At 38.7% G+C, this 19,741-nt stretch overlaps 1 protein-coding gene across 4 annotated transcripts in view; it reads left to right on the top strand.

The window, feature by feature from the left end:
• DTNBP1 (dystrobrevin binding protein 1) overlaps positions 1 to 19,741 on the top strand; it is a 158,586-nt gene that overhangs the window by 36,936 nt on the left and 101,909 nt on the right. For all 4 annotated transcript variants that reach the window (XM_011962734.1, XM_011962736.1, XM_011962737.1 and 1 more), the window contains 2 exons: positions 869 to 1,001; positions 13,887 to 14,019. In XM_011962734.1, coding sequence (XP_011818124.1) covers positions 869 to 1,001; positions 13,887 to 14,019 — 266 coding nt within the window. The remainder of the gene's footprint in view (positions 1 to 868; positions 1,002 to 13,886; positions 14,020 to 19,741) is intronic.

Raw genomic sequence — 19,741 nt, 5'->3', positions numbered from 1 at the left:
AGGATGGTCTCGATCTCCTGACCTCGTGATCCGCCCGTCTCGGCCTCCCAAAGTGCTGGGATTACAGGCTTGAGCCACCGCGCCCGGCCATGTTGATATTTTCAAAAGATTACCTCTTCTTGCTCCTTCTAAATCTTTCCAGGCCCTTGTCCCTCCCACTGTGTTAAGACCAAAACAAAATTGTCTGGGAGAAGCTAATGTTTATCATTTTCTTTATAGTCTTTAGCAAAAGAAGTTAGAATTATCTTAGGCTGCTCTGGAATTTCACAACCTTGCTATTAGGAACCCTTTACATCTGCTGAATTCCTTGTTAACTTAAATCATTTCCTCTCTTTCTGGAATTTTGGAATTGGCCAATTTCCTCAAAATTCCTTTACGTACTTTATTCAATAAGTATTCCTGTTTAAATGTAAATTAAATCATGATATATTCTAAATGTATTAGGGAACTTTTGTTTGAGGACTTCCTTTTGTAAAGCCAGTAATTACCTGTTAATGATGTTTTATGTTTTTCTTTTTGGTTGTTAGTGGTAGTTTTTTGTTTTAATTTTTGTTAGATTTGGATTTTCAAATATATGGTCTGCTTAAAACAGGGTATACTTAGAAGTGACTTCTAAAGTCATTTTTAAACTTTCTCTTCTCTGGGTTAAGATGCAGTGATACAAGCAGTAATTTGAGGTTTCCTGTACTGAATGTTAAGTTGGTTCTTTTCTAAAAATGAAAACAGCTTCAGTCTCTTTTAGAATGTACCGTAATCTCTACTGAGTAGACGAGCTGTTAAAGGTAACATTAAATCTCATTACGTTAACTGTACTTTCTTTGTGCCTAAAAGCCGGTTTCACTTTGCCCCCCCTTCTTGTGTGCTGCAGCTGGTGGATAGCGAAGTGGTCATGCTTTCTGCGCACTGGGAGAAGAAAAAGACAAGCCTCGTGGAGCTGCAGGAGCAGCTCCAGCAGCTCCCAGCTTTAATCGCAGACTTAGAATCCATGACAGCAAATCTGAGTAAGTCCGATGTTTTCATTCATTACTTTTAGGAATGAAAACAACTTGGGCAGGGTTTGGTGTAATTTCAAAGCTTTTTAGGAACACATGAAATTCTGGGTTAACAGGATTTTTTGGAAAATCATGATTTCTACTTAATTTCATAATTTGATTAGTTGAGCATTTGACAGAAAATGATGTAAAGTAGAAATTAGTTCTAACTGTTTCTGCCTCAGGTCAGCTCAGGACACATAATTATAATTATGGTGATCTTAAAGTGACTCGGGTTGTCTTTGTTGACATTTCGTCTCTGTTCGAAAGCATACATGTAGAAAATGGATTAGGTGACTTTGTCCTGACTATAGAATGTATTCCAGAAGTTGTTGCTTTTAGAATTTAGATCTGCTAGAACTTCATGTCTTGTAGTGTATTTTTTTTCTCTTCAAACGGATTGGAGATCAAACAAACCTGGTTAAATGAGGGTACTTGTGCTGGGTGTGGTGGCGCGTGCCTGCAGTTGCAGCTATTCTGGAGACTGAGGCAGGAGGATTGCTTGAGCCCAGAAGTTTGAATCCAGTCTGGGCAACATAGTGAGACCTTGTCTCAAACAACAGCAACAACAACAACAACAACAACAACAGTGTAAATCAGGGTACCAGTTTGGCTAAATTTATACTCTGGAAATTTATTTTTTTGGTGTTGTTCATTTGGATGGATTATATTGGTATTTTTTTTTTCTTGGGTTTATATTCAGAAAATTGTCTTTTATGTTTGATGATGCCACATCTAAGGATAATACTGTAGCTTACTGTTTCCTAATCAAGCTTAAGATCTTAGTAAAATAGGAGGTAGGAGCTGTCTGTTTGAGCTAATAACCTGTTTTGGTCTTTTAGGTGGGAAGCTAAAGATATTCTATTATCTCCTCCTGTTTTTAATATTGCCTTATTCAAAGCAAAACACAACTAATATACAAGGCAAGTAATTTGCAAGTCAAAAAACAGTTTTTTGTATGTGAACAAATTAGATACATAGTATTTGGAGTGCTGTTGCTGATAATAGTAGCTATCGTTTGTTTATAGCACCTACTCTATGTCAGAGATCATGAGATGCTTTACGATACTATCTGTAATTCCCACAAGAACCCCACAAATGTAGCTTTTATTATTCCCGATTTACAGATAAACTAAGGCTTGGAGAGGTTGCAACTTGCTCAGGATCATAAGATTTATAAATGCATCTAGGATCCCAACCACATTGATGATATCCTCAATATCAGTATGAGGCAGTAGGATGAGGTGATGAGGGAGCAGGATGGGGGCTCTCAGTAGGTCTCTATGAACTGTATTCTTCAAGTCCCCTGGCTGTTGCCATGCCTTTCAGGGTCAGTGTTTTGTTATTTCTGAAGGTAGGGCATGGAAAGGAGATTCTGGGTCTTAGAGAAATATAAAATGGCTGTCATTGCCCTCTACATTGGTTTCCTCTTACAGGTATAGTAATGGTCCTTCCCAAGCCTTGGACATAGCCCTTAAGATGTTTGGAACATTCTTCTTAGCCACTTTCTTTCAGCTCATCTTTCTGTATCTCTTTGAGTCACTTGCTTTTCATTGGTTGTATGCTTCTTTGCAGACATGTTCTCTTATGATAACCTCTTTTATTTCCCCAGCTGAGAGTAAATCTGTTTACAGATGGTTGTTGTTTGCTTAATACCACTCTGCTGATTAAATGCATTCTGCCACAATTCTAATTATTTTCATAGTCAGTTCTGTTTAGGAAATGCAGTCTCTATAAGTCTTTCATAGAATATAGTGTATATTCATTCCCAATTAGGATTCTGATATCCTGAAAAAGGTTTGATGTTTAGTAATACATGACCTTATTCTTCAGAAACTGCATTTTGGCTTCTTAAATGCACAAGATAGGCCTTCTAGATGTTCACTTGGATCCTTTCTTTTTTAGTAATCTGAGAACATCTAACACTAAACACAAATAAAGATTATCTGATAACTGTTCTAGTTAGTAACTTCTAAATTAATTTGAGTCATTTTTTTCCTCTCATCTGTGTCTAACCGATATTGAGCTCTTTTTAGAGAGTGAGTTCAGTTTTTTTTTAGAAGGTATGTCTGGATGGTGGTTTTTCATATATATTGCCAATCTGAATTATCTGTTAGCCTTTGGAATGCATGCTTCCTTTGGGTTTTAATCTATTGCTGTTATTTGCCTGGTATTTATAATAATTAGTGATGAATGACTGTGGAAGATAGCATATCAAAACTTGGAATTTTAGAGACCTAGTTAGTATTTGTTGGCCTAGAATAAGCCCAGAGAGAGATGTTTTAAAATCATGAGGCTTTTAGCTAAGCAGTTTAAGCTTTATAGAATCAGTGCTGATGATATTCTTTTTTTTTGAGATGGAGTCTCTCTGTTGCCCAGGCTGGAGTGCAGTGGCACAATCTCGGCTCACTGCAAGCTCCGCCTCCCAGGTTCACACCATTCTCCTGCCTCAGCCTCCCGAGTAACTGGGACTACAGGTGCCTGCCACCACGCCCAGCTAATTTTTTGTATTTTTTTAGTAGAGATGGGGTTTCACCGTGTTAGCCAGGATATTCTCGATCTCCTGACCTCATGATCTGCCCGCCTTCGCCTCCCAAAGTGCTGGGATTACAGGCGTGAGCCACCGCGCCCTGTGATGATACTCTTTACAGTAGGAAAATAAACACTTTGAAGCCAAATTTGATGGAGTTGTGTAAACATATATCTGCACCATTAATGTACTTTGTGAATTCATTTTGATGCATTTATGTATCATTCTTAGATTTTGGAAACATTTAGTGTTTTAAATGCTCACTCATTTATTGGGGTTTTTTTTTTTTTTTTGAGCCTCAAAATCTCTCCTGTTATCACCCAAATACCTTGACATAATATTACAAGGCTTAAATAGTTAAGCAATAATAAAAAATAAAAACACAATTAGAAGAAAACAGCGATTTTATTTGGTCACATGGTTCCCCTAACTTCTTTGAACTTGTTGCCCTTTCACTGTCAGATGTAACACCATATCCTGTCAATCCCTCATTTTCCAGGCTGTTTCACTCTTTTGATTTTACTTTGCTCTCTAGAGGGTCTGCTTTTATTGAAGGGTACAGGTTGTATCTTATGTGAGCAATGTAGATTTTTGATGATGCTTTTAGCTGTGTTATCCCATGGCTTCATTAATATGACTCCTGGTATCTAGCCCCTTGGGAATTGTTAAGTTACAGCAAATGATCCTTTCATACTGGTTTAAGTCCAGCTTGCAGAAGCCTATTTAATTGACACTTACTGATAAGGTTTGTCATTTTAAAAATAAATAATAAAGGTATGCTGGGAACTGGAAAACAAGGGCTATGGACTTAGAGATCTGAGTTTGGCTCCCAGTCCTACAACTTCCTCACTTTAAGAACTGTGCAGATTTCTCAACGACTCCAAGCTTTAGTTTGCTTGTCTGCAAAATGATGATGAGCATACCTGTCTCGTAGGTATTTGGAGGATTAAATGAGATGATAAACGTAACCACTTAGCACAGTGCCTGGTACATGCTGGGCATCTGCCACGCACCACACACTGCGTACAGACTCTGGACACATAGCAGTGAACAAGGGTGGGTATCTGCCATCAAGATGTCGACATTCTAATGGGGACCTCTCTAGCCTTTGTGAATTTACAAAACCGTTATTCTGTGACAGGAGGGTTTGGATGGAAGTTATGCAATTTAGCTTGTGCTGCAGAACAGTTTAGAATGCAAAACCACAACTTTCAATGTGGTGATATTAGCATTCTCTACATTGAAAGTGTATAAGTATACAATAGAATGTTTTTATTCTGTGAAAAACCACAGTGCTTTTTAATCATAAAACTGGAAAAATATGTTTGAAAAGTATATACTGAATTCTCTTGAACTTCCACTAGAGGGTAGTATAATCCTGTTCCTTTGTTGAAATTCAAAATGTTAAAGCCTTGTCTTTGAATTCTCTCTATTTCTTAGTTTATTTTATATGACCTATTTTAAAAAGACTGTTCCCTTCATCTAGAACAGAAGATTCTGAGTTTTGTTTTTGTTTTGAAATTTTTTTTTTTTTTTTTTTTTTTTTTTGAGACGGAGTCTCACTCTGTTGCCCAGGCTGGAGTGTAGTGGCCGGATCTCAGCTCACTGCAAGCTCTGCCTCCCGGGTTCACGCCATTCTCCTGCCTCAGCCTCCCGAGTAAGCTGGGACTACAGGCGCCCGCCACCTCGCCCGGCTAGTTTTTTGTATTTTTTAGTAGAGACGGTGTTTCACCATGTTAGCCAGGATGGTCTCGATCTCCTGACCTCGTAATCCGCCCGTCTCGGCCTCTCAAAGTGCTGGGATTACAGGCTTGAGCCACCGCGCCCGGCTGTTTTGAAATTTTAATTTTTTTTAGAGACAGAATCTAACTCTGTTGTCCAGGCTGTAGTACGGTGATGTGGTCATAGTTCACTGCAGCCTCAAACTATTCCTGGACTCAAGCGATCTTCCTGCCTCAGCCTCCCAAAGCTCTAGCATTACAGGATTGAACCGCTGTACCCAGCCAGAAGATTCTGTTAATTCTTAGATAGCAATTCTTAGATATAAGAGAATGGCAGCCATATACTGAGTTTGTCTTTTTCTTTTGATTTGACCTAGCCTGATATAGTATTATTTTGGTTTCTTCTGTACAGAATTTTAAAGGGCATCTAACAGAGAAATTATCATAGCTCTGTTGGTTTTTCATGAACTAGATTATCGTATGTCCAGGTTCCTTTCTGAGGTTAGACCCTTCGAGAGGCACATTAATTCTCTTAGACACCTTTTAGGCTACTACATAGATCTCATTTGTTCCATAATGGCTTTTGCAAGTTAATGTACCTCTTAAAGTTTCCTTATTCATACCATCGTTACCTTATTACCTTAGTACATAAAAGTGTAACATAAGCATTTGAAGAGTCTTGTGGTCTTTCAGTACCTGGCCTCTGTGACCTATGGGTTTGCAGCCAAAGGAGATTTCTTTGTTCCATGAGGCTAATTATTTTGTTAGAAAAGAACTCATTAAGTGGGAAATAATTTTACTGTGCTACTTCATTCTTTATATATTAGTGGTTACACTACAGATAATATGTATTTGAAACAAATGGCACAAAGAAAAATTCCAAACAGAATTGCTTTTCCTCTGGGACGGCCTTCTCACAAAGATTTGTGAAGCTCTTTTTTGCACAGCTGTCAGGCATTCCCAAATGGCTTTTCACAATAAAATTCTACCTATCTCTTCCACTGATCGCTAAATGAGACATATGCTGTTGTTATAGCGAGCAAAATGGTGAGACTTGAGCTTCTTGTAAAGGTATATTTGTGTCCATGGAGGCCTGGTAGTATTTTATGTATATGCATCCTAAGTTGGTTACCAAATGTACTCATATATGCAACTTGTTTTGCAACAGGAAATGAGCAGGCTGTGACAGGAAAATTAAATTTCTGCCAACTTAAATTCAACATAAAATATTCAGAATACACATTATGTATATACTTGTCATTATTATATGAAGAGCTTTTTTAAGTTTTTAATATAAGAAGGGATGAAATTTTTTTAATACCAATTCTTTTATATTTTATTACTGATTTCAAGTCTGCTAATGTTAAAGTGGAAAATTTTCATCACTTCTGTTTTAAGTCACTGATAATGTGACCTGGTTTAATATACTAAAAGTATCATCATGTTGTTTAATGTTTTCTAAGTTCCTTGCTTGTGTTGATTCTTTTACAAAATTTGGCATAATCTCTTAATATTTAAACTAGATGACTATGAATAGATTTGCCTTCTTGGTTATTTTACATGTTAGAGTAATAGAATCATTCTATCACCAGCAATTATTCTTTATTGAATTCAACAGGGAAGTTATTAGGGGATAGCAAAGAAGCAAAAATACAGTCTGCACCTTTAAGGCCCTTACTGATTTCCTGAGAGAGATGAGAGTACACAACTAGTTGGATGATATCAGTCAGAATGTGAGTCCTATGTGACGCTGAAAGGTCTGGGGCAGCACAGAAGAGGAAGGGAGCCCTGTGGGAGGAGAGCGGGCTACCACTGGCCTAAGCCTGAAAAGACAGGCCGGGGTTAGGGACAGGCAGAGGCAAGGAGGAGGAGGCACCAACGTGCAGGACTCACCTTGTTTTGCTGTAATGTAGAATATGTGAAGGAAAGAAGTGAAGTAAACACAGTTTGTGGCCAGAGAGCAGTAGGTCTCTGAATGACAAGGAGTTTAACTTGAAAGGATTTGGAGCCTGTGAAGCTTTTTAAAGGGGAGAACATAAATACGAATTTGGTGTTAGCAGTCAGATGACCACTGACTATTTCAAGCATTTTTAGTCTAACTTTGTCATTCAGCACAAGAACATGATGCTGTCCTATTCAGAAGTATGTACAGTGTGTTTCTCATTAGGAATTCCAGGTTGATAAACCACTCACATGTTTTCATCTGGTCCCCACGTTATTAACAAAAGAGTGACTGGGGCAGCAAGTACAATTTGTACCTAGAACAGAATTTCTGTCCATGAGAAATTAATTGGCCTGCCTAGAGATCAACCTCATTTAAGTTCCTGGCCTCATTAGCTCTGTAGTCAACCAACAGAGCTAGAATCTAAATGGAAATTGCCATCTGTCCAGATAAAGATTAAAAAGGTAAAAAGAACATACACATTTTCCAGCATAGAATAATTGTTGGCTCCATTACATAGTTTCTTTTCAGAAAAATCATTTGAAATTTCATTCCTTTTACCAGTAGGAGATCCTAAGTCCAAGAATATAGTCTGGAAAATAACTTATAGGTGTGTAAGTTTGTAAGGTAAAAATGAAAATGTTGTTGACCTTTTGATCTAATAGATCCATAGATCTTGTTTACATCATAATCATTACTGGTCAATGAAATTATTAGTTCTAAATGACTTTTATTAAATATAAAACTTAGCTAATCTAAAAATTTTCTCTATTTTTTTATATTCAAACATTAATTATTTACTAAGTGTCAAGTATTAAGTTTAGGTACTTTGGCGCATTTAATCCTTTTAACAGCTTTACAAGATATGTGTTGTTAGCTCTGTCTTCACAGACGAGGTATCACATTGCATCTCATCTGGCAGGAGCAGAGCTGGGTTTTTAAGCTTGTGCTTCAAAGCCTAGCTCTTAACCAGTCCCCCATATGCTAAGCATACGTGCATGATACTGAATGCACCAAGTAGCTTAGAGTTAAATGGAGTCTATATTAAATTTAACTATTCTAGTTTTTATCACTAATCAAAATGAAACAACCTTTTACATAATCCTGTTAGCTATGATAGTCTTTTATACATTTTAAGACCCTGTCAGACTAGTTATAATAGAATGAACTGAGTATTGCTTCTTTAGTGCTAGGCGTACTAGTTCCCAAGCTGAATCTCCTAGTCAGTTTTTCATTTAATAAAACAAAAAACAATGTAGGCTGGGTGTGGTGGCTCACACCTGTAATTCCAGCACTTTGGGAGGCCAGCACAAGAAGATCACTCAAGCCCAGGAGTTCAGGACCAGCCACGTCATAGGGAGGCCTCATCTCTACAAAAAAAAATATATGTAAATGGCAGTACATCATTTTGCCTGATTCCCCCATGTAAACTCTTTGTGTACCATTTGTGACATTCTTAAAAATCTTAAGTATAGTTATTGGCTAAAATTTAGATTTTACAAATTGTTTCATTTAAGCGTTCCATAATCACATATAGTAGCTGTTTGATGTGGCCTCTGAAGCTGGGTTCAAAACCACCCTGAACTACATTATTATTAGCCTTTTCCAGATTTACCAGTGGTTTACAGTGATATATCAATATGATAAAAGTCAGTACCTAAAATGTCTGAAGAAAACTGCTAAACTGCTTGTCATCATATTTTCACTTTTGAATAAAATTTATTCCCCCCCACCAAATTCATGTTTTTAAGCCTTATACCCTAGCAGAGGGGAGAGGGAGTTTTTATAAGCACAAATATTTAGTAGGGTTAAAATTTAGGATATTAGAAAGTGTCAAAAAAAAAAAAAAAGAAGGAATAAGACCTACTATTTGATAGCACAGTAGGGTGACTATTGCCAATAATAACTGTATATTTTAAAATAAAAAATGTAATTGGATTGTTTGTAACTCAAAGGATAAATGCTTGAGAGGAGGATAAAAAGAGAAAATGTCAGCACTTCTGGATTATCTAACAGCTGTTTGGATCAAACAAAGATTAATTAAAAATAAAATCTTCGTTAATAAAAATTCATACTTTTAAAATTTTTTTTAACTTAATAATTCTTTTCAGTTCCAAGATCCCATTCAGGAGACCACATTAAATTTAGTCATCTTGTCTTCTTAGGTTCCTCCTGGCTCTGACAGTTTCTCAAACGTTTTTTGTTTTTGATGACCATGACAATTTTTTGAGACATGGTGATCAGATATTTTGTAGACTGTCCCTCAGTTGCAAATTGAGTACTTTGTAATATTTTGGATATCAGTCCTTTATCAGGTATGTTCTACAAAGATTTTCTCCCAGTTTCTGCCTTGTCTTTTCTTTTAAAAATTTTTAAGTTTTTGTGTATTTTTTGCTTTTATTATTATTTTTAATTGACACATAATTGTGTATATTTATAGGGCACAGTGTGATTTTTGATACATGTACACAGTGTGTAATAAATCAAGGTGGTCAGCACATCCATCTCCTCAAACACCATTTTTTTGTGTTGGGAACATTCAAAATCCACTCTTTTGCTATTTGAACATATACAGTAAATTGTTATACTCTCCATACAGTGCTATAGAATACTAGAATTTATTCTTACTATCTAGCTGTAGTTTTGTATCTGTTAACCAACCTTTGGCTACTGCCCACCTCCCCAGCAGCCTCTAGTAAGCACTATTTTACCCTTTACTTCCCTGGGATCAACGTGTTTAGCTTCCACATATGGGTGAAAACATACAGTATTTATCTTTCTGTGCCTGGGTTATTTCACTTAACATACCGTCCTCGAGGCCCATCCATGTTGCTGCAAATGATAGTACTTAAATCTTTTTTTACAGCTGAATAGTATTCCATCGTTTGTATGTAACACATTTTCTTTATCCATTCATCTATTGATGGATGCTTAGGTTGAATTCATGTCTTGGCTATTGTGTATAGAGCTGCAATGAACATGGGAGTGCAGATAACGCTTCAAGATACTAATTTCCTTTCCCTTGGCTGTATTCCTGATAGTAGTGGGACTGCTGGTCATATGGTAGTTCTACTTTTGATTTTTTGAGGAACTTCCATACTGTTTTCCGTAATGGTTATACTAATTTAAATTTCCACCAACAGCGTATGAGAACTCCCCTTTCTCCGCGTCCTTGCCAGAAGTTGTTGTTTTTGGTCTTTTGGGTAATAGCTATTTTTTTTTAATTATTAGTTTTAGGGGGTAAGGGGGTACAAGTGCTTGTTTGTTGTGTGGCTGTATTGCATATTGGAAGAGATTGGGCTTGTAGTGTACCCAATACCCAAATAGTGAACATCGCACCCAATAGGTAGTTTTTCAGTCTTTGCCCCTTCCCACCCTTCCCCCTTTTTGGAGTCCCTAGTGCCTGTTACTTCCATCTGGCAATAGCTGTTCTGACTAGGGTGAGATGTTATCTCATTGTGGTTTTGATTTGTGTTTCCCTTATAATTAGTGATGTTGAAGATTTTTCCATATACCCGTTGGCCATTCATGTACCTTCTTTTGAGAGATGTCTATTCAGTGCATTTGCCCATTTTTTAATAGGATTTTTTTTAATTTTTATTTTTTGCTGTTGAATTGTTTGGGTTCCTTGTATAAGAATTTCTTGGGAATTTTAATTAGTAGGGCCCTTATGAAAAACAGTATGGAGGTTCCTCTGAAACAAAACAAAACGAAAATAGAACTCCACATGGCCAGCAGTCCTATACTAGGGATATATTCAAAGGAAAGGATATTAATCCCTTGTGGGATGAGTCGTTTGCAGGTATTTTCTCCCGTTTTGCTTGTTGTCTTTTCAGTCTTGATTTTTTTTTCCAGGCAGAAGCTTTTCAGTTTGATGTAATCTAGTTTGTCTATTTTTGTTTTTGTCACTTGTGCCTTTGAAGTCTTCTCCATAAAATCTTTGTCCAAACCAATGTTCTGAAATGTTTCCCGTATGTTTTCTTCTAGTAGTTTCATGGTTTCAGCTCTTACATTTAAGTCTTTAATCCATTATGAAGTGATTTTGTTCTAGGGTGAAAGTTAGGGGTCTAGTTTCATTCTTCTGCATATGGATATTCACTTAACCCAGCATCATTTATTGATGAGACCATGTATTTCCCAATGAATGTTCTTTGTGCCTTTGTCAAAAACTGATTGGCTATAAATAGGTGGATTTATTTTTGGGTTTTCTGGGTTCTCTGTTCTGTTCCAGCATGTCTGTTTTTATGCTAGCATCATGCTGTTTTGGTTACTCTAGCTTTTTGTAGGATATTTTGAAGTCAGACAATCTGATGCTTCCAGCTTTGTTATTTTTGCTCAGGATTGCTTTGGCTATTCAGGGTCTTGTGTGATTCCATATGAGTTTTAGAATTTTTTTTTTCTATTTCTGTGAGGAATGTCATTGGTGTTTTGACAGGGATTGCGTTTAATCTGTAGATCACTTTTGGCAGTATCATCATTTTCACAATATTCTTCTAATGCTTGAACATGGGGATGTCTTTTCATTTTTGTGTCTTCTTCAACTTCTTTCATTCGTGTTTTATAGTTTGTCATGTAGAGATCTTTCATCCCCTTGGTCTCAAACTCTTAGGCTCAAGCGATCCTCCTGCCTCAGCCTCCCAAAGTGCTGAGATTACAGGTGTGAGCCACCGCACCTGGCTCTTTCCTTCCCTTGGTTAAATTTATTCTTAAGTATTGCAATTTTTTGTAACTATTGTAAATGGAACTGCTTTCTTGATTTCTTGCCCCCTGCAATTTCATCGTTGGTGTATAGAAATGCTGCTGATTTTTGTATGTTGATTTTGTATCCTGCAACTTTACTGAATTTATTTATCAAGTTCTAAAAGTTTTTTTGCTGACGCTTTTAGAGTTTTCTCTACATAAGATCATGTCATCTGCAAACGGGCATTTCAACTTCCTCCTTTCCTATTTGGATATCTTTATTTCTTTCTTGTGCCTAATTGCTCTCTCTAGGACTTCCAAAAACAGGCAAATATTTGCATCACAATAAACCTGTAATTGTCAGTTGAAATTTGAGGAGTTTGTCTCAAACCTAAATGCTATGAAAGCTGGTTTAGAAAGTCATATGGAAAGCTAGTACGTAAATGAAGGAATTATATTGTAGCCGTTTAAATGAACCCAAGACTGGAAGGCCGCAGAGCCAACTTGTTCCTCTTCACTGCTCCCTTCCCCACTGGATCACTGTTACTTCCCAGCTTGGGAATCATTTCTTGCTGAGCTTTCCCTCATCTGTGTGAGATGCCACTCCTTTGAGTTCCTACGGCACCTCACTCTGTCATGCTCTGTTGCCATTGAAATATGTCTCCCCTCTCCTGTAAGCTTCTTGAGCTCCAGGACCGTCTTTTTCATCTTTGTATCCCAGTGACTGTCATATGTCAGTGAATAATAGATAACTAGTTATGAGGCTCTGAGTTCTCAAATGTTGGACCTCAAAAGCTTTTCTTTCATATGAGAAAACAACTAATCCTTGCCTCTACAATCTCAGTTTACTTAGCATCCTATCAATTGGAAATCAGTGTAATGTGAGAGGGATTCAGTTTGGATTCCTGACTGCCCTTCACTGGCCGTGTGGCCCTTCACTAGCTTGCTTGGGCAAGGCACTGTATTTGTTTTTCTAGGCTTTAGTCTTGAATCTTTTCAGTGAAAGGTTTGAGTGGGTGATCTTCATGTTCCAATAAAGCTGCAAGGCTCTGTGGCCTAGCAGCAGAGTGGAGTAGTGAAAGACTAGTCACCTGACAGGCAGAGCGAAGTCACTTCCTCACCCAACCACTGAGTAGCCTGGTTAACCCCTGCTTACCAGGTATTTATGCCTATCTACTGTGCCTTGAAGATTTGTGTATGTGATGTGCTGGAGGCAAAACAAATGCTAACGTAATTTAGAAACACAGATACTAAGTTAGTTAAGTATAGGTATAATTAAGTTAAGTATAATTTGTGTTAATTATATTTTGCCATATTCTTTTTTTTTTTTTTTGAGACGGAGTCTCGCTCTGTCGCCCAGGCTGGAGTGCAGTGGCCAGATCTCAGCTCACTGCAAGCTCCACCTCCCAGGTTTACGCCATTCTCCTGCCTCAGCCTCCCGAGTAGCTGGGACTACAGGCGCCCGCCACCTCGCCCGGCTAGTTTTTTGTATTTTTTTTGTATTTTTTAGTAGAGACGGGGTTTCACCGGGTTAGCCAGGATGGTCTCGATCTCCTGACCTCGTGATCCGCCCGTCTCGGCCTCCCAAAGTGCTGGGATTACAGGCTTGAGCCACCGCGCCCGGCCTGCCATATTCTTATTATGTGAAAATTGGTTATTCGCATGTGGTATATGGGATCATTAGGATATAGCATTACGTTAATCAAGATAATGTTTCTCCATTTCTTTGTCTTCCTGGTTAATAAGTATTTAGAAAAGTTTATTTCTTGATAATGCTTGAAATGTAGTCAAAAAAGATAATTTGAATTATGTTTTCATGTTGGCCAGTATGTTTTCTTTTGCTTCAAGAAAGTTTAATAAAAAATACTTAAAAATGCAAAACAATCTCAACAATGTAAACTTTTACCTTTTTGATACTTTTTGTATTCATCATGATCAAGGATTCTGACTTTTGAAGTTTGTTTATTTTTATATACTTTCAGCTCATTTAGAGGTGAGTTTTGAGGAGGTAGAGAACAACCTGCTGCATCTGGAAGACTTATGTGGGCAGTGTGAATTAGAAAGATGCAAACATATGCAGTCCCAGCAACTGGAGAATTACAAGAAAAATAAGAGGTGAGTTTGAAAACTTTGCTACCGTATTCATTTTCAGTCTCGAAGTTTTCCATGTTACTTTACATGCTACTCTTTAGAAGTCCCGGCTGATAAAAGACAAGGGTTTCAACATGAAGCTGATAAATAAGCTTTCTAAAACTTTTTTAAAAAACCACTATCTGTTGCCATCTTTTGGAGATGAGTTATAGAAAGCTCAGGAGAGGGTAAAACATGAATCCCAAATATAAAGATGAAGGAGTGGAGCACAGGACAAAGTTTTCCAGCAAAATAGGAGCCCTGAGCTAGTTTTCTCCACGTGGCAAATGACTGGGTTGTTCTTTTCTTTTCTTGCTCTTCTCCTCCATTACTAGAACAGAAGGAAGGAACCTGAGCTCAGGCTGTGGAAAGGGGCTGGAGGGCTTCGAATCTCAGCTCAGTCACACACTACCTATGGGACTTAAGGCAAATTATTTTATCTCTCTTAGCCTCAATGTCACTGGTTTATGATGGGGATAATGATGTACCCCTATCATAGAGTTGTGAGGATTAAATGAATTAATTGTTACCTAATTCAGTTAGTGCTTTGTAAATATTAGTTATAATGATGGCTATTATCACTAGGCCAACCTGAACTGGAGATGGAAAAGGAGTCTAAGGGTAATAGCCTGCTAGACTAGCTCTGGCATCCCAGGTCCTACAGTGGCCAGCTCAGAGATGGAAGGTACAGGGTTGGTATTTCTGAAGTCTGTGGGGAGTCAGTCTCACAGGGCATGAGACAGACTGTCGTCTGTGCTGGGCACCTCTGGAACAGAAGCTGGAGGCGGGCTTTGCGAGTTGGGAGGAAGCAGAAGTCCTGGGATTGGGTCTGGCTGTGGCCCAAGAGCAGATTTGGTGGGAGAGGGAGATGGATAGGTTGGACAGAGTACACTCTTGGTGTTAGGAGTGCTGATAAGTGGAGTTGTTCTGGGTCTGGAATGTGACAATAACAGGAGTGGTTGCTGTCATGGACAGGAGGTGCTGGCCACTAATATACCACTCCCCCCGCCCCCAAGGAAGCTAATACATAGGTGAGGTGGATTGCTGTATTGATGTTAAAGTCTTCTAGAATGAGGCCAAGGGATGAGGCAGAAATGAATAGAAATGAGTATTTTAGAACACAGGTTCTCAATCAGGGTCATGTATAGTAGAGATGGGCACTAAATGTTAATGAGCCATAAAAGTCTCCTGGGGAGAGTGTTTAAAATGGGGTTTCCTGGGCTCCGTCCTTGGTGAGTCCATTCTAAAGTTAATTCCAGTGGAGAAAGTTGAAATGACTCCTTATTCCGTAAGCCTCTACAATGGTTTAAATTTAGAATGGTTTTAAACAGGCCTTGTAGGTGGTTCTGATATGGGTGGCCTGTGGACCGTACTTTGAGAGACTGCCGGGCAGAGATGGGAGATGGGTTGTGTGCAGGCTGTAAATGGAAGAGCTTCAAAAGAGTTCCAGGGAGGCCATGGAACAGATTATTTACAAAAGGTTGTATGTATGTGAATTTTCCAGAGATGCTTTCTATACATTTCATTTGTCCCACAAAGATTGTAGGAGGGCGTATGGCAGCATGAACAATGGAGTGTTTGGCCAGGCGCAGTGGCTCATGCCTGTAACCCCAGCACTTTGGGAGACCGAGGCATACGGATCACGAGGTCAGGAGATCAAGACCATCCTGGCTGACACGGTGAAATCCCATCTCTACTGAAGATACAAAAAATTAGCCGGACATGGTGGCGGTCATCTGTAGTCCCAGCTCGGGAGGCTGAGGCAGGAGCATGGCGTGAACCCGGTGGGCAGAGCTTGCAGTGAGGCAAGACTGCGTCACTGCACTCCAGCCTGGGCGACAGAGCGAGACTCCATCTCAAAAAAAAAAAAAGAAGAGTTCTTGTCAGAGAAGAGACTTTTTTTTTTTTGTATGATAGAGTTTCACTGTTGTTGCCCAGGCTGGAGTACAATGGCATGATCTCGGCTCACTGCAACCTCTGCTTCCTGGGTTCAAGCATTTTTTCCGTCTCCCAAGTAGCTGGGATTACAGGCGCACACCACCATGCCCAGCTAATTTTTGTATTTTTAGTAGACATGGGGTTTCACCATGTTGGCCAGGCTGCTCTCAAACCTCTGACCTCTGGTGATCCATTAGCCTCAACCTCCCAAAGTGCTGGGATTACAGGCGTGAGCCACCGCGCCCGGCCTGGAGAAGGGACTTTTGAATGAGTGGGTGCACCTTGTGACCCAGGGCATTTCCAGTCTGATACGTGGGCGTGGGAAGAGAGGAACTTCGCTTAAGAGGAAGGTAGCAGAGGTAGAAATGCTCAGGCTAGTCTTCATTGTTAAATGAATAGTTAGAGAGACATTCTGTTGTAAAGAAGTTAGGCATGGAAATATGTTTGTAATACAACAAGAGTTTCAAGGAACATGGTAGGAAGGCTTAGAATTTTGAGAGGAAATTTTTGCAGGAGGTTGGACAGCTTGGGTACAGGTCATGTGACCCTAGAAGGTGGTTTTCTCGTCTGTGAAATGGGGATAATAACAATACAGTACGTTATAGGGTTTTAGGGAATCAGTAAAGTGCTTGGAATAGTGCTTGGCACCAGCTAAGTGCTCTGTCAGTGGCTGCAAGTTCTGACTAACTTGTATTATTAACTCGTGTAGCTATAAAGAGATGGGTATTCTATATGTTTAAATAGCCCATTGCTTTTTAGCTACATAATACAAGAATTATATGACTATTGTGATTTTTCTATCAAGATGTGTTGAAATTTAATTGTTGGAAACCTAGTATAATACCTTAAGGTACTGCAGATTCTGTTCCAGTCCACTGCATTCTTCAGTAAAGCTAGTTACATGATTTTTTTGCTTTCCTAGTGCATATAAAAGTTATGTTTATACTATACTGTATGTAGTCTATTAAATGTGCACTAGCATTATGTCTTAAAAAACAATGTACATACCTTAATTAAAAATACCTTATTGCTAATGATCATCAGCCTTCAGTGAGTTGTAATCTTTTTGATGGTGGAGGGTCTTGCCTCTATGGTAGTGGCTGCTGACTTATCAGGTGGTGGTTGCTGAAGGTTAAGATGGCTGTAGCAATATCTTAGTTAAAATAGCTTAACAATGAAGTTTGCTACATCAATGGACTCTTTCTTCCAGGAAAGATTTCTCTGTAGAATGTGTTGCTGTTTGACAGCATTTCACCCATAGTAGAATTACTTCCAACATTGGAATCAGTCCTCTCAAACATTACTGCTGCTTTATCAACTCAGTTTATGTAACATTCTATGTCCTTTCTTGTCATTTCAACAATGTTCACAGCATCTTCACCAGGAGTAGATTTCTTCTCAAGAAACCACTTCCTTTGCTCATCCGTAGGAAGTAGCTCCTCATCTGTTTAAGTTGGATCATGAGATTGCAGTAATTCAAGCATATCTTCAGGCTTCGCTTCTAATTCTAATTCTCTTGCTAGTGCTACCACATCTGTAGTTACTTCCTTCACAGAAATCTTGAACCTCTCAAAGTCATCCATGAGGGTTGGAATCCACTTCTTCAAAATTATTGCTAATGTTTGATATTTTGACCTCCTACCATTAATTATGAACATTCTTAATGGCATCTGGAATGGTTAACCCTTTCCAGAGGTTTTCAGTTGACCTAGATCCATTGAAGGAATCATTATCTACAGCTGCTATAGCCTTACAAAATGTATTTCTTAAATAATAAGACTTGAAAGTTGAAATGACTCCTTATTCCACAGGCTGCAGAATCAATGTTGTGTTCATAACAATGAAACAACATTGATCTACTTGTTCATCTCCGTGAAGGCTCTTGGGTGACCAGGTACATTGTCAATGAGCAATATTATTTGGAAAGGATTTTTTTTTTTTTTTTCTGAGCAGTAGGTCTGAACAGTAGGCTTAAAGTATTCAGTAAACTATGCCACAAACAGATGTGCTTTCATCCAGGCTTTGTTGTTGCATTTACACAGCACAGGCAGAGAAGATTTAGTGTAATTCTATGGATTTTCAGGATGCCTCCCAAGATTTTCAGAGTGCTAAGTGAGACACTGGCTTCAGCTTAAAGTCACCATTAGTCCTTAACAAGAGAATGAGACTGTCCTTTGAAGTTTTGAAGCCAGGCATGGGCTTCCCCTCTCTAGCTATGAAAGTCTTAGATGGCATCTTCTTCCAATAAAAGTCTATTTTATCTCTTGACAATCTGCTGTTTAGCGTAGCCACCTTCATCAGTTATCGTAGCTAGATCAGGGATAAGCTGCTGCAGCTTTTACATCAGCACTTCCTGCTTCACCTTGCACTTTGTTGTTATGGAGATGACTTCTTACTTTAAATTTCATGAACCAACCTTTGCTAGCATCAGACTTTTCTTCAGCTTTCTCACCTCTTTTAGCTTTCATAGAACTGAAGAGAGTTGGAACCTTGCTCTGGATTAGGTTTTATTTTATTTTATTTTATTTTATTTTCAATCAATGTTGACCAGGTTGGCCTCGAACGTGTAGCCTCGCCTCCCCGAGTGCCAGGACAACCGGCCTGAGCCACCGCGGCTCCCGTGGATTAGGTTTTAACTTAAGGAAGGAAATGTTGTGACTGGTTTAATCTTCTGTCCAGAGCACTCAGACTTTCTCCGTATATGGTGGGTTTGTTTTCTTACCGTTCATGTGTTCACTGGAGTAGCATTTTTATTTCCTTTAAGAACTTTTCCTTGGCATTCACAACCTAGCTAACCATTTTGTGCAAAAGGCCTAGCTTTTGGCCTGTCTTGACTTTCGACATGCCTTCCTCAGTAAGCTTGATTATTTCTAGCTTTTGATTTCAAATGAGAGATGTGAGACTCTTTCTTTCACTTGAATAATTAGAGGCCATTGTAGGGTTATTATTAATAATTGGCCTAATTTCAATATTGTTTTGTTTCAGGGAATAGAGAGGTCCAAGGAGAGGGAGAAAGATTGGAGAATGGCTTGTCAGGGGAGCAGTCAGAACACATACAACATTTATGAGGCTTGGGGCACCCCAAAACAATGACAGCAGTAATATCAAAGATCACGGATCACCATAATACATAAAACAATGAAAAAGTGTGGAATATTGTGAGGATTCCCAAAATGTGACACAGAGACATAAAGTGAGCACATGCTGTTAGAAAAATGGCACTGGTTTGCGTAACACAGCGTTGCCACAAACCTTCAATTTATTTAGAAAATGCAATATCTGATAAGTGCAGTAAAATGAGGTATGCCCGCCCTTTAATACATAAAATTGAATTTCAGGTTTTAACAAGTTAAGATGATTAGATAGAAAAGCAGGCAATAAGATTTGGAGCTATGAAATTTTATTTGCTTTTTTTCACCCTCACCCAGTGACTTAGATACATTTTAATCAATGCATTATAATTTATGTGCTATAAAATGATGCCTGGGCATGGTGGCTGATGCTTGTAATCCCAGCACTTTGGGAGGCTGAGGTGGGAGGATTGCTTGAGCCCAGGAGTCCAAGACCAGCCTGCACAACGTAGACCCCATCTCTACAAAAAAAAAAATTAAAAATTAGCTGGGCATGGTGGTGCATGCCTGTAGTCCCAGTACTCTGGAGGATTACTTGAGCCCAGGAGGTCGAGTCTGCAGTGAGCCATGATCATGCCGCTGCAGTCTAGCCTGGGTGACAGAGCAAGACCCAATTTCAAAATAAATAAATAAAACAA

The sequence above is a fragment of the Colobus angolensis genome, unplaced genomic scaffold (assembly GCF_000951035.1).
Source record: "Colobus angolensis palliatus isolate OR3802 unplaced genomic scaffold, Cang.pa_1.0 Scaffold6, whole genome shotgun sequence".
Lineage (NCBI taxonomy): Eukaryota > Metazoa > Chordata > Mammalia > Primates > Cercopithecidae > Colobus > Colobus angolensis.
Note: the sequence above shows the minus strand (reverse complement) of the source record. Positions and strands in the feature narration are given on the sequence as shown.